Raw genomic sequence first — 15,328 nt, forward strand, 5'->3', positions numbered from 1 at the left:
TAAACAGCGTCCAAAACAAAGATAGTAAAACTGTTTTACATTGTAGATCTATGTTGTAATTAAGCTGTAAATTCTCCTTTTAGGCATAAAAATTGTCCGATGAATTCACCGTAGCACTGACGGTGTTCTTTCTCCACTTCATCAATTTACAGAACGCATGCCAATGGAACACGCGGTCGTGTTCATACCCTGCATTGCACTTCCGAAATCTTTTTTCTCTGTTCGTGCAGTTTTTCCAACTCCGTTTAATTCTTCATCATTAAGTAGATGCAATTAAAGCAAATGTCACGTTGAGGGTGGGGGGGGGGTTGGTTTTCATTGTCACAAAGTAAGTTTCAAGGATGACATTTCAAAACTGATTCCTGCTAATCGTTGTAATATAAGAAGCTGTGAGTGGCTGCATAAGATCCAAACTCCAAAAAAGACAAATTGCACTTCCGTAGTGTAGTCGGGAAAACGGCATCGCTCTTTGATGAAAAGACCAGGTTGCGATCCTGTCTAGAATGAGAGGAACATTTATTTGAAAATAAAAAATAAAAAAAATTAGTTGAAGGAGAGTGGCATATTACGCGCATATAACCAACATTAATCTATGACCTCGTGGCCTTAGGTGCATCGGTATAATCCTAACAAACTGCTAAGGACACCCATAATTTTTTTAAGGATTTAAACCAAATATCCCTACCAACCCACGTCATATATCGCCATTATTTTTCTTCCATCAGTACACTTAAGTATTTGCCTAGAATTTGTCTAAAGAAATAAAGGACGCAAGCATACCAAACAACGTTTGGATTATTTCTTCAATGTCTAATACAATTCAGTTTTTTTTTTTCTTGAATATATAGAATAATTAGTTGTTTAATCCTATTGGTATGCTTGCTGAATTGGAAGAATGATCTCTTGAATTAAAAATGCTTGCGTATTTAAGAATATCTCAGAATGTTTTTTTACTTTTAAAGGATCGATGCTAACACAAAGATAGTCTTTAAGGGCCTTATCCTATTTCGGAGTGAGTAAGGGGGGTGGGGGAATCTGTCGGTAGACTGCCGATCTTTCGATCCAAGTATATTTGGAGTCACCGAACCAAATGTTAAGTGCGCGGCACCTCGAACATCGACCTGAATTCGGATCGGTGCTGAACTAGGCCAGCCTCGCTCTAATAGCTTCCCCTTCGGTTATTTCTAGAAACTCTGTGGGGTTGGAGTAGCGAACGGTTTTGCCGTTCTTCTTTATCATCTGACCAACGGTTTCGCAAACAAAGACAGATTGTCCCTATCCTTGCCCTCCCACCCCCGCCACCCTCGATCCATAATCCACGTCTAGGTGCGGTCGTTTCAATTATCTTCGATATCCGATTGAAGTGTTCCTTAGACGGCGTTTCAGTAGCCCAGTGATTTCGTTTCGGGCTCGCACACACACACACACACACACACACACGGGGGACCCGCCTCGGCAGTGGCCGTGTCCACAATAGCAAGGTAAATACGTACTTCAAAAATGATGCCTCCATTCCTTCGTCCGACGTTCCAAGGCTCGGAGGCTTCGGCAGAAGGGGTGTCATTTTCTTCGCGCGCCATTAGTTGCAGCTTGAACAGTCGATCTACCATTAGCGGCCATTTGGCGGAAATTGCCCATTGTAAGGACGGCTCCTCGCTCCCCCTCGCATCGTTAACCCACAAATTAAATATCGCGTAAAGCTCCCTGCTCGCTGTCAAGATATAATAGGCTCTGATCTCTACAGCGAAGGTGTCGGAGCCCTGAAATTAATCATTTTGAGTACGACACAACAGCCCTACTATTCTCAGAGCCGAAGGTTTCTCGGCGGCAGATGAGACAAACTGATAACGGCTCGCCAGAAACGAAAAAGGTCGCGAGGACCAAGCGTTCAAGTGCAGCTTTTTATTATTTTTTTTTTCCTGTGGTCTTTTCATTGTTTTTTTTTTTCTTTCTTATTTTTCTCCCCTAAACTCGCTATTCGGTATAGAATAGAAACAAGCATTTAGTTCATTAAGCCTAAATATATGTGCCCGAGGTCATGTTCGTGTGAACAGATGGATAATTTCTACGGCAGGGGGGATCATCGTTAGGGATGCGTTCAGTGTAAACAATTTAACGATGTTTTACGTGACCTTAGTGTAATAGAGGTACTCGTTTGTCTCTGAATCACCCGGACGTAGCCAAAGCTTCTTCGTTTAGATTTTAAGAGCGTGTATTTAAATTCTGACCCAATAGCATGCTGGTGTGTGTGTGTGTGTGTGTGTGTGTGTGTGTGTGTGTGTGTGTGCGATACACCCACTCACCCATCTCGCTTAAAGAGATCTCTTATGTATTCTAAGACCGACGCGGGGAAACAGTTCATGCCTATTACGAAGTCTCATGCGGTGTTGATACCTTCAACTGTAAACGTGACGCTGGCTTCAGAAATGCTGCATTTCTTTTCATTACGGTTTGACTCCTAGTTTACTCAAGATCTTAGTGGCAGTCCACTACGGCTAAGGATGTGAAATTCTCATTTTTCGCACCTCAGATGCAAATAACCTAACTAGTCTTATGTTTACTTTTTTATTTGGTTGTTTAAAAACAGCCGTCGGCAACCGACACGATGTATGCGGCACGTGAAATGTTTCTTTGGCGCTTTCATCATGCGTTCCCGTCCGAAATCTTTAGATAAACCTAAAAGCTTCCCAATGTAATTAGTTTTAATATTTTGATAGATTTTAATATTTGTTTCATCGAATAAATTAGAACAGTGATTTTCGACCTTTTCATAATATGGCACACCTAGACTAATTATTAAAATTCTGCGGCACATTAAAAATATATTCTTTTAATTTTATGATGATCTGGCAAAAAAATAGGCATAATTTTGATTGATTTACACAAGATAAATAAATGCACAAATGAAGACATTATTTCTTTCAATTAATTTGTTTTCACAAATCTCGCGATACACCTGAAGACCTCTCGCGGCACGTTGAAAATCGCTGAATTAGAATATAATTCATATCAAATATTTGTATACAATCCCGTACGCTTTTAACAATGAAAAAGGCAATAACAATACCATCAATATCTTTTCAACAATGAAAATGATAACGCCTTTTCAATAATGAAAAGGACGACACCTTTTCAATAATGAAGAAAGATGCTCACCGTAAATACAATTTCAACAATGAAAAAGACAAGACAATAAATATCTCCCCAACAATGAAATGAAATTATTAACAATATAAACCCTTTTCACGATTCTTACGCTTGTACTGTATAAGATATAATTATTCTTCATCTTTTGTAATCGTACTCTTATTTCACAGTTTCGCCCGTAAATAATTTGAAGTATTGAGTTTTACATTACGACTTCTTGACGATGTAAAAAAACGGAATAACAATACACTAGTAAAGTTCGACACGGAAGAAATGACAGTGTAGTGTAATTTTTGTGTGGATAAGGCGGGCTATATCTAAACATTTACTGGCTGGCCGAAGGGAGGATAGCGCCTCCCGTTTTCCACATACAGTTTATGGATGTTTGTGAATGTCTTTAGGTGGTAGATGAATTTCATAATGTGTATGTGACATTTACCCTAGCGGCTTGAGTGGGGGTTGGAAATAATCCCTGATTATCTATCTAATCCTAAGCCCATCCATTTATAGTAAGTGTAGAAACGCAAAAAAAAAAAAAAAAAAAAAAACACAGTTAACTTTGCAACTCCACACAGGTATGTCAAATTAAATTCATTTAATTAAACAACCTCATTAATTATATATCTTTTAACCTAGTTGTTAAAAGGAACTGCTTTCGGGACCGTTCCATTGCCAAACTTCCATTTTAAATCTAACAAATTTAGATATTATTAATCACCGCATCTGACGGTCGATTCCAACCACCTTCCAAATTTAGATATCCATATAAGGACTGGCTTAAAGGGGCGAAGCAAGAATGCTTTTTATCTTTTCCGTTATCTGTAGAGGACAGTGTAGGCATAAGGTGTTATTAAGCTATTAAAGCTCTAATCATGGCAGGAGGATAACAGCAATAGCCGAGCCTCAGTTAGAACTTCATTGGCTACAGCATTGCCATGCATTACCCTCCAAGGGTATTAATCACCGCATCTCACGGTCGATATATTTCTCACCAATTTCTCACCAACACTCCAAATTATGCAAACCCCATGCATATATTTAATTATACTGTTTATTTTTTATGTTGGTGTTTAGTAGAATTTATGAATAAAGCCAAAATGTACAACAAAAGGAAAATATTTATATGAAATAATGGAGGATATTATAGATGCATTTATATTTTATAGTCTAATTTAGAAAAATCTAAAACTTCGAAAGTTACCACAGTGTTTATGAGAATATAACCTTCACTATAGGAGTTGGTTGGTTTGCACTACTTAAAGACCCAAACTCTGCTCAGGAGCGGATATGTGCGTTCGTCCGCCTTTCATTAGTGCTTAAATCAGATTTCATTGGCTTGACAGCTGTTTCGAACTTGGTTCTGATCAGAGACCAGACAAAAACCTTATGTTCAATACCATAGCTATCCTATATCAGAAAGTTAAATCGATCATAAGTGAACTGTCAGTGGGCGCATAATCGAAGGAGTGCTATGGTATTGAACAGAGGGTTTTGACCTCTTTTGGTTTCTGCGTAGTCTCTGATGCGAACTAACAGTTCAAAACAGCTCAGTGAAACCTAATAACTAACAAAAGGCGAACATACCGGCTAATGGGTAGAGTTCGGGTCTTTTAAGTAGTGGAAACCAAGGCAACTCTTACAGGTTATATGCTTATAAACTCTGTGAAAAATTTAGAAACCAAATTTCTTTTCATATTTGGCTATAATATATGGATGATAATATCCTGTAATAAATTATGGATTTATTTATGAACTTGATTATCTTGCCAAACTGAAGCCTCTGGTTCTATAATTGAGTATTTTTTATATTTTATTTATTTTTGCTATTCTTATAATAGTCTCTTATTGATAAGGGCAAATGTCCCGACATCCTTACAGAGCAGCGGATTTATTTAGAAGTATAACATCGTCGGCATAAAGCAAAGAGCTGACATTAACATCTCCAACTTCGCTCACTTTTTTTTTCTTCCAAGTGTGTCTGTGAATAACGTGATATTGTCTAATATACTAGTTTAAACTTGCAAATCCTTAATATAATGCAAATATCCCACCTCAGCTTGGATAATTATATTTAATGTTTACAATTAAGTTAGGAAAACATGAAATGCAGTGGTGGACAACGAAAGCAATCATTAAAAATGAATTAATGAAATAAATTAAAATTTTTGTCTCTTTCTTTCTCTCCCTCAATCCCGATCAGAAATTTTGACTGTCTTGTTGGCTGATCGCAGAATTCACATTTCAATGGCATATGCAAAGGATCGTATAATTTCAAACGAAATCTATGATTAATTTAATTGAAATCTATGATTACATTGGTAAATGACGTCTTACTGAAAGACCTTAAAACTACAGCATCCACAAATGAATTCTCCACGTTCAGCGTGCCACATTCGGTGCTGCAAAATTTTAAGTACACTTTTGTACCCGCTTATTTATCGAATAATTTGCACTGCAGCACAGTTTGTGTGTGCCTGGGGGGGGGGGGGGAATCGAGTAAGAGACACTTAGTGAATATAAAGAAAGAATGTAGAGAAATATTTGTTTAAAAAAAAATTTTTTTTTTCATTAGAGTGTTACGTAACGAATGTGGTCTAAATCACCTCCTCCACAAAAAAGTCAACCATCGGAAAATGATGTTTGATTGGTAAATCTTGTTACAGAGATGATAGCGTTGTTCCCTTCCGCAAAAGTCATTCGTCCCCCACCCCTAAAAAGACAAACTGGGTGGAGGATACACGAATTTATACACATGATGCACACATGAAACTCTTGCCGATGATTGATTGGAATTACGGAAGACATCCGATTCAGATTTTCAATTTCGAAATTAAGCACGCAAGCCATTTTCTGAAATAGCTTGCGTGCCATTTCAGAAAATGGCTCAAAATCTCAATGACTGTGAGATTTCTGAAAATTTCACAGTCATTGAGATTTTCAGAAATCCTGTAATTCTAGGACGCAGACTCTGATTGGAATTTACTTGACAATAATTCAAATATTTCGCTCTTTCGCAATCACCATCAAGACTGTCGTTCTCCCTAAGATCCGACCCTCAAAGTTGGTAACTAATACATAATACCGTGATGACCTAAAGAAGTGTTTCTTGACCCTTAGTGGTGGACCACTAAGGGTCAGAGACGCCCACTTGGGGGGGGGGGGGGTGCGACTGTTTAAGTCATTAATTCCTCCAGTATAGTAATAAAGTATGTGTACGTTCAAATCGTAGAAAGTCAAAAAAGCTTAAGGGATCCGAGGCTTTATTGAGGGTATGCAGAACCGCTTGACTAAGAGTTCAATAACCATTGAATTTGACTCTTTCAAGAATTGAAATTCATCTGCCATTTAAAGCAATTCACAATTCAGCGTTGTATATAAGAATAGCAATAACTTCACGCCTCCAACAAGCAAGGCGGTAGTGTTTCAATGGTGGATGAAAGTCACCATCCTCCACGGTTGCGAGGAATTTTATATATAAGTTAGCCAGTTGAGACAGATATGGATGTTTTCTTTTTTTTTTTTTTTTTTCTGTAGTGAAGAAGTTTTTCACATAATATATGAAAGCTTTGTAATTATAGTTGGACTCGACACTAATCTTTTTAAAAAGCTGACCTCAATCGCGCTAAATCTTCACTTTTAAAAACTTGACTGGTAAAAAGTCAATGCAAAATCAATTTCAACAAACTGGACACAAAAATGATTCGTCCAGGATCACTTGTAATACGTTAAGGGACTTTTTTTCTCGTGATTTAACACCCGACAATTGACCCAACTATTTCGCGCCTGGTTAAATGGTTAAAACTGTGCCGATACAAACTGGTGAAGGTTACACAATGCTACCTACTGGTGAAATGAACTATCTTACACCAGGTTTTCATAACAGGAAATGATGGCTCACATTCTTATCGCCCCTTAACGCGAAAAGTTCCATGCTACGTAAAAATTAATTAAAAATACAATATATATATATATATATATATATATATATATATATAGAGAGAGAGAGAGAGAGAGAGAGAGAGAGAGAGAGAGAGAGAGAGAAAGGAGAGAGAGAGAGAGAGAGAGAGAGAGAGAGAGAGAAAGAGAGAGAGAGAGAGAGAGAGAGAGAGAATAACTTCGGTCTTTCACCCTGCATACAGAAAAATCGACCTGAGAATAAACGGCATTAACAGACAGCCCAAAATACCATTAGTGCACGATAGATGGCGCACTGTACACGGAGGATTAAGTAGTATAGAGTGTGCATTGGAGTGAAGAGCCCTCTTGCGATAATTCATTGAACTCCATGGTGGTATCGCGTAATATGCAGTTTACACATAAATTCGTCCTCTAAATCGCTACTCTGTAACTGATTTGTATCTTAATGAAGAGTAATATTTGATAACAAAAACAATAGTCATAGCAACCGATAATAAATATACTATTACAACATAATGATATCTTGTAGTTCAGGTCGGACAAACAAACGGATGAGACAAGTAATGTCAGATCTGGCTTCGTTATCCAACAGAATATCGTATTCTCATAATGGCTGGAGTATCTTCGCTGTTTATGACAGTGCATCGTTAAAATAAATGTGAGTCTTCAAAAGTATGCTGAAATTGAATAATATTGATAACCATTACAGGCAGACTTTTTCCTGTTGTTTTCATTTAATTGTTGGCATGAAATTTGCTATTCTTTTACTGCATTGACTTCACTTTCGTGGCTACGCGATGGAGTGCGTCGTTCTTCCTATCAGAGAGAAGTAGCGTATTTGATTCCTTCAGTAAAACGCTTCAGTTAGCACCGATGGGGGTGGGGGTGGCACCAACTTGTTATTTGGCTTCTCTCAACAGTAAGAAGCCTTGATCAGCATTTTGACAGCGCTACTTCAGGGCCCGTGAGTGCTAGACCCACTATGATGACGTCACTGTGTAATTAATAATGTCCATGAGAACATTGTCCAACCACCAAGCCATGTTTACCGTACCCGTTCCTACTACTTTTCCTCGTCCCTCCCTCCCTCGTCGGTCTATCCTCGTGACTAGTACACGCACAACCTTATTCTTTGTCTTCTCATTAAACCGCTGCAAAGTACTGTTTTCTTTTCGTTCTCCTATTACATCTAATCAGTGTGTGCTGACGTGTCTAACGATGAAAAGCCTCGTTCTGGAGAACAGGGTGGTTCGGGAAAGTAGCACGTGTAGCGGATGGTGCACGTGTCTGTGTGCCGTCCGCTCAGATGTCGGGAGACTAAACACAGAATTCACACTGGTTTAAGGTTGCTCGTATACTAATCTTGAATCGACAGCTGTTTGGGGGGAAATTTAACAACCATATGCTGGTCGTAGCACATCTGTCGATAGGCAATTGGACCATCTGAACGTCCTTTACCTGAACAGGAAGCCAAAAATTAGAATTCTTTTTAAGTGCATGAAAATGAAGCATCTAAATGGTCGCTAAGTGTGGTAGTTATTAAGCCTAAATTACTTTATTAGTTCGAAACACACGTAGAATGGATGTTTCATTTTGCCAAAACATAAATTCATCCATTTCATTCAAATAAATAATCATAATAAAATAGTGAAATATACCACAAGAAATTAACTCTGGACAGAGAGCTTAACGCAGACGATCACAGAGTAAACAATGACTATGCTTGTCATGCGTCACAGTTCTCAACAATGTGAAATAAACATTATCACTCCACATTATTTAACCAACAAGTAACAATTCTGACTGGGTTGAATATTTGCAGTACAGATTATAATAATACGTAATCTTCGATATTTGTGTAATTAAATTGTCTTATTGATCGTTTGCAGTGTAGAAAGTTACATTTGATCGAAATATAACGAACATGTAAGAATCCTACCATTTGTACAAATCCAATTCTACACACTAGCCTGTCAACAATTGTGTGCAAACGTCAACTTTTCTCATACCCCATCGTTTCTAAGCAGAATGATTGCCAGCTATTATAGCAGTCAGCGACTTGATGTGTATGTATTTCATACTAATGTATTAACTCCTTTCGTGAAGACTTTATCATCCCTTCTCGCGTTCCACTATGAAAAATCTGCTTCTTGGAAAACCGCACGTCGCCGACAGTTAAATTACGGGTTACAAATATGGTCCGTTTCCCCGACCCCTATCATTTACCAGTGACGGCAGTCAGCAGGAACATCTCCTTATGCATCAATGGATGCATCGCAGAAAGCGAACAGTGACAACACACTCGCACGGATCAACACACGAAACGAACTATAATGTGCCGATCAAGTTAGCAGTTCGACCCCAAACAAAGGGGCTTTTCATAAGACACAGACCTTAGGGGGGTTAGCCTTTAGCAAGTAATTAGGGATGCTTTGTTTGCCGAGGGTTTTTTCCCCCCTGCTTTCTTTATCTCGTAACGCTTTGTGCGCGAGCGTTGCTCTAGGACTGTGAGATGGATGTAGCAGGAAATGGCGCCTTTAGGATAGAAAAGAGCGGATTAGCATCCAGTCCCAAGCTAGCCCATTTTTTGGGGGAGTGGGGGATGCCTGAAGGGTTGTCGGGTAAGCAACACAGTTCTATGAAAACAATTTTTTTGGCCTACATGTAGAGCCCTCCGCCAGGTGGCGCAACCTCTTAGAATATCCGTTCTGTGGAGATGCTGAATTATATTTGACAGAAGCCTGTATATCGACAACTGTTTATTTTAAAGAGTAGTTTGAAAATAATTGTCTGTTTAGAGAGTGTTGGGTTACATCAGTATTATTACGTATTTAATCATCACTGTGATACGCTATATCAACTAATTTAAATGATTTTTAGACATATTCTTCAGAGCATATTTAAAGAAGGGAAAACAATTTTGATATACTTAATTAGTTTATTTAATTTTCTTAATATTTTTACTATTTTTTTTTTATTGTGAAACTTCTCTGTATTCTCAAATAAGCTACATAACACAACTTCCGTTGTGAACTCGATGAAAAACAAATGGATCTTATTTTTACAAAGAGAGAGAGAGAGATAGCATGGCTAAACTCGAAAGAGGAAAACAAGATAATATTCCGGATGTGTGTATTGATTTGTTAAGAAGAGATAGCCGATTTCGCTGTAATCATGCGTATTGTGGTCACACATTTTCATGCAGATGTTTTGTTATCACCACTTCCAGCTGTCCTTAACACTTACAATTGCTGTTTGCATTTTCGTACTATCTTTAAAGTAGAATAGCGTTCAAGGTCTCTAATCATATCTACATGTGTACCAGTTCTATTTCAAAGTAGGCAGCAACCTCTAACTGGACTAGTATAAACGCTGAGAATTAGGCGGGGGGGTCCTATATTTTTTGTGTGATTTAAATTCAGGATTTCGGTAGAAAATGAAATAAATTTTTCATTTTTCTTTCCCATAGATAATACTATTGAAATTCGAAGAAAAATATATATCATATAGAATTGAGTGTTTTGTTGATCATTGCAAATGATCAACTAAATACTTAAAGAAATGCAATCATTCTCAAGAGGATCGGCCATCACCTTTCAGCAACTCTGTGATGCCTTTGCTTACTTAAAAGAGAAAGAGAGAAAGAGAGAGTTCCCACTTTTTCTGAAGAATTTATCAATCGGACTTTCTGCTCAGTACTGAGTTCGTTAGTAAATTTCATTTGTGGATTACATTCGAATGGCTACCTTATAAATCTGATAAACAGTCAAATATAGTTTACGATCAGTTGCCTATTCACCGAGGTATTCAGCCACTTGTTACCATTTTTTTTTTTTTTAAAGAATTCAATTGAAAAAGTAATAATAACACAATGTATACAAGCTTTATTTCCGGGGCCTATACAAGTCGCTTATAGTAGATGCTACAGAAAGAAAGAGAGAGAGAGAGAGAGAGAGAAAGATGTCCAGTTCTCACTTTCTGTTCATTAAAATGTCAATCGCCCCAACATTTATAAAACGGACAATCAAAAAATGAAGGCGACGCTACGGAAAGATGAAAACTCTACCTGGTTGACGATTTTTCCATCTGTTGGTGATGACTCCGGATGGCCATTCTGTTCACGTGCACCGGGATCGGCACCACAATCTTCGGGGCGTTGGGATTCGTCGTGGATCTCCCTGAGGTAAGTCCCGCTTTCACTCGCTTCCACTTAGCACGGCGGTTCTGAAACCAGATTTTCACCTGAACCTCGCTGAGCTTCAGCGAGTGAGCGATTTGCGATCGTTCCGTAAGCGACAGATATTTCTTCGAGTGGAACTCCTTTTCGAGTTCCAGCAGCTGTTCACTGGTGAACGCTGTCCTCCTGCGGCGGGTTTTTCCCGATGTGTTGCCGTCTTTCGACGGACCGGAAGGTTTGGTTTTGTGTTGTCCGTTCGGTTTGTTGCACAGATTCTCTTTGGTGACCACCACTTCCTTGGTCGAGTCCCGACGCGGAGTCGATTTCTCCGTGAGGGACGATGACCGATCCCCTTCCGGACTGGAAACGCTGGAACCAGGACTGAGACCTGTCGATGAGTGGCTGGAAGAATGACTAGAAGCTGCCGATCTTGAGGGAGGCTTCAGGACTAAAAAATAAATAAATAAATAAAGGATAAGTGGAAAAAAATAGTAAAGAAACAATTATTAAAAGAAAATGTGATTTTATAATGTACACAGTTTTTTTTTTTTTTTTCAGATTTTAAAATAAGCTTGAAAATATTGTAGAATCGTAAATTCCCCTTTTATCTATAAGATCCCTTTCGTGCTTTGATCGCAAAAAATCAAAGCGTTTAGCAGTCATGAGTATAATTCAGATCTCCAGTAAGCACGATGGTGGTCCCCACCAGGCAGTGAAATTCATCTGCCATCTAGATATGTTCCCAATGGTGGGATTTGAACCCTTAGTCCTTTTCATGAAGAGTAGCCATTTTGTTTAACTCGAGAATGCAGTGAGAATTCTGCTGCTGGAAGAAAATTCGACATTCCCCTTCCACCCCCTTGTGTCCATAGAGCAGTCTCGAGGAAGAATCGATATAAGACCTTCATTTGAAAAAAAAAAAGAATTCCAGTCTTATCTAGGATCATACCGGCAGCAGGATATGCTTGGATGAAAATCGGGTTTCCACTGTCGTTAAACAGACAATCCGGCCAAGAATTAACAGATTTCAAAACAAACTAGAAGCCACAACATGCCGTTTGATTTGTTGCTACTTCTAAAGTAGCACAACAGATACAAGCATTTCTACGTATTCAATGACGTCATTATAAAAGACTCTTGTAATGTAAAAGATTTCTACCCAGTTTCAGACGATAACTTTCGCATGTCTTTTAGTTATGATGCGATATGACTAACTAAAATAACTTGCATCATCCCATTCCAGTTTTTATTTCAAATATACCTCGTAGAATCTCTCATTATTTTCCCCGTCATCCATCATTTGTGCATCTTCAGTCTATTCTTAGATGCTGAAATAACATCGTATTTAGAATGCACGAATCTGGAATCCTGTTTGGTGATACGATCGGTCTTTTTTGTCACGAACAAAGCAAATTAATACTTCACACATTTCTTCTAGAATTTGGCCAATTCTTGTTTCTCCTTTGTATCAAGTTTTCTTTTTCTTTTTTGTTCGTTTTTCTTTTACAAAAACTTGTCAAGGTAAATTTACTTAAGCAATTTTGTTTTTCTTTTCTCCCATTTTCATCTTCACATCCGGATTACTCATCAATAGCTGTGTTTTTCCGGATTTTGGCCAGTGCACCTATCACGATGTAATCTTCGGTGTCTTATTTTGCTTGCATGTTTTAACACACATTTGAAACTTAATTATACTGTCAGCCACTCTTTAGCGAGAAACCTTCTTCGCGTCATCACTGTTTATCTTTGTTTACCTCTCTCACTACGATCCATTCATTGTATTGTCTGGACAGGTCATTTCTTTTGTACCGTTTTCTGCTTTTTAATTTCTTCACTCTTTCTCCCTCCCACTTTCCAAGGTCTGAACGAAACACAGTTTACTGTATGCATGCGTGTTTAGTTTGTAAAAGATGGGTAGTAGTCTAATATTTACTGAACCCATCGCTTCGATGCATAAACTGGAAGAATTTCTATTGCAAAAAGTAAATCAAATAGTTTTATATCTTTCTTCTAAAAGATGGCAAAGTTTGTGTTTTCCTTGTATTATGCTTACAAAACTTTTAAACACATTTTGTGTTGCTAGTTGTTAATCACGTGTTTATTCCACGTCACTGTGACACTTATGACGTAATCACTTGGTTGTTTCAAAGTGGCAAGTCAACATGGTTATAATGAACTTTTCTCATTGTTAACAAACTATATTATGACGTCATCGAAACGTCATAATAAAAATTTTGAAAATGACACAAGCCACCAAATTCCTAATTAATGATGACATTAGAAAAACTCCCGATGTTTACAACGCTTTCTTTACAGTTCAACAATTCCCGAATCATCCCAACATTGAATTTTGCTTCTTTCCGGTTGAATAAAAGCATTTCGATGGTGTTTATTTTTATCATCAGTTAGAACTTCAGTAGCACGTGATAATTCCAGACGCTAATGACGCAAAGAATAACTTTCTTAATGGTAACTGTTCAATGGGGCCAATTTTCACCCACTCTCTCTCTCTCTCTCTCTCTCTCTTTGGGCTTCTAGACTCTGAACTTCCGCTACCTGCAAGGTCAAAGAGTCATCAGAAAACTAGGTTTAGGCGGGTCGTTTGTTCAAGCTGAGCTTGCGGTAGGTGGATGGGGGGGGGGGGATGAGAAGAGGAGAATAGTGTACAGCCGACAAAACGGGCCTATTATCGGTGCGCGAGAATGGCAGCGCCGATCGAAGTCGGTAGGATAAGCTACTTACACGTCTAATCAAGCCTCCCATACAGGTTAGATCGACCGTCCATGACATTCTTAACACCGAAACAAAGAGGTGACTGAGATCGACGTCACGTGTCGACTGGTATCCGTGCCGAAGTGTCCGAGGTCAGCCGACAGGGGCAAGAGCGATTTTGACCCTACGTGCCGTCGGGACAAGTGACCTTATTTGAACGTGACGGGGTGTGGAAGTCGATGTGTGTATTGCTCAGGGTGGGGTGTTACGGTACAGGGGGGGAAAGGAGAGGAAACTGGTGTGTGTTTCGACTAGAGTCGTGTTACTAGTGTTAACGGTCGAAATGGACGTGATTACTAAGATTTTTTTTTTTGTTGTTGTTCGGAAAGGAACCGTTAACACAAACCGTTTCTACGGATTGTCCACTTGGTGCTTGGAGGTTCACTGATAACGATCCACTTATGAGTCTGGTTTGGAAATTGCTACGACTTACGACCATTCTGAACATCTGTTAGCATCGTAGCTGACGACGTCCGTGGAATATACGCGGACAGATAATGAACATCGTGTGAGTAACCAATGTCGTTTTTAGCTGCTTGTAACGAGGATAAGGAATTGCCTTCATGCCCTTCTGGGAATTGCGCAATAGTTGCGAAAAAGTGGGGGAAATAAATGTGTTAATGATAATTCTCCACATATCTACCCCGGCGATCCATTTTGTAGCAATTGCGGTTTCGAGTTAGAAAGTTATGTCGGCATCAGATTAATTACTTGAAAATAGTGGGGTATTACTACAAACGGTTCATATTGGTTGGTTGTCATGGTAATGATTATTTCTGTTAGCGCTGGTTCCAATTATTGTTAATATGGTCTGCTCCTCTTGTATTATTATCTTTATTCAATTATCGTGAACTTTTTTCTATTGTTTATGTTTTTATTCATTATTGAAAGCGTTGTATTGTTGCGAATAACGCACTTTCATTGTTTAAGTGTAATTTCTTCGCCGAAAAAAAAAAAAAATATATATATATATATATATTCCCCATCTGTTCGAGATCTCAGCACGAATCTGGTATCAGAATGCCTATTTTTTGAATTAAAACTAGAAGTTTATCAATTTCTTTTTTTTTTTAATTTGCATTCTCTCTATATGTAGAATACAGAAATTGAAGAAAGAATGGAGGGCCAGACAACAACAACAACAACAACAACAACAAAAAAAAAAACTGTTTGGACATTAATTTGAGAATTAAAAAAAATGAAAGCAAGAAAAATAAAGAGGGGGGAGGGGAAATGTTACATATATCTACAAACTAATCTACAGAATAATTATATAGTTATAACAATCAAAGATAGTAATCATCGACCAATCTT

At 38.3% G+C, this 15,328-nt stretch overlaps 1 protein-coding gene across 1 annotated transcript in view; it reads right to left on the minus strand.

Annotated features, from left to right (window-relative positions):
- The window catches only part of LOC150093678 (uncharacterized), a 52,888-nt gene that overhangs the window by 16,208 nt on the left and 21,352 nt on the right, over positions 1 to 15,328 (minus strand). Inside the window, exon 2 of the mRNA XM_090412836.1 lies at positions 11,132 to 11,690. Within this exon, the coding sequence (XP_090268962.1) occupies positions 11,132 to 11,690 (559 nt within the window). The remainder of the gene's footprint in view (positions 1 to 11,131; positions 11,691 to 15,328) is intronic.

This window comes from Typopeltis vanoorti, chromosome 23 (assembly GCF_054136105.1).
Source record: "Typopeltis vanoorti isolate ZY-2024b chromosome 23, IOZ_Tvanoo_1.0, whole genome shotgun sequence".
Lineage (NCBI taxonomy): Eukaryota > Metazoa > Arthropoda > Arachnida > Uropygi > Thelyphonidae > Typopeltis > Typopeltis vanoorti.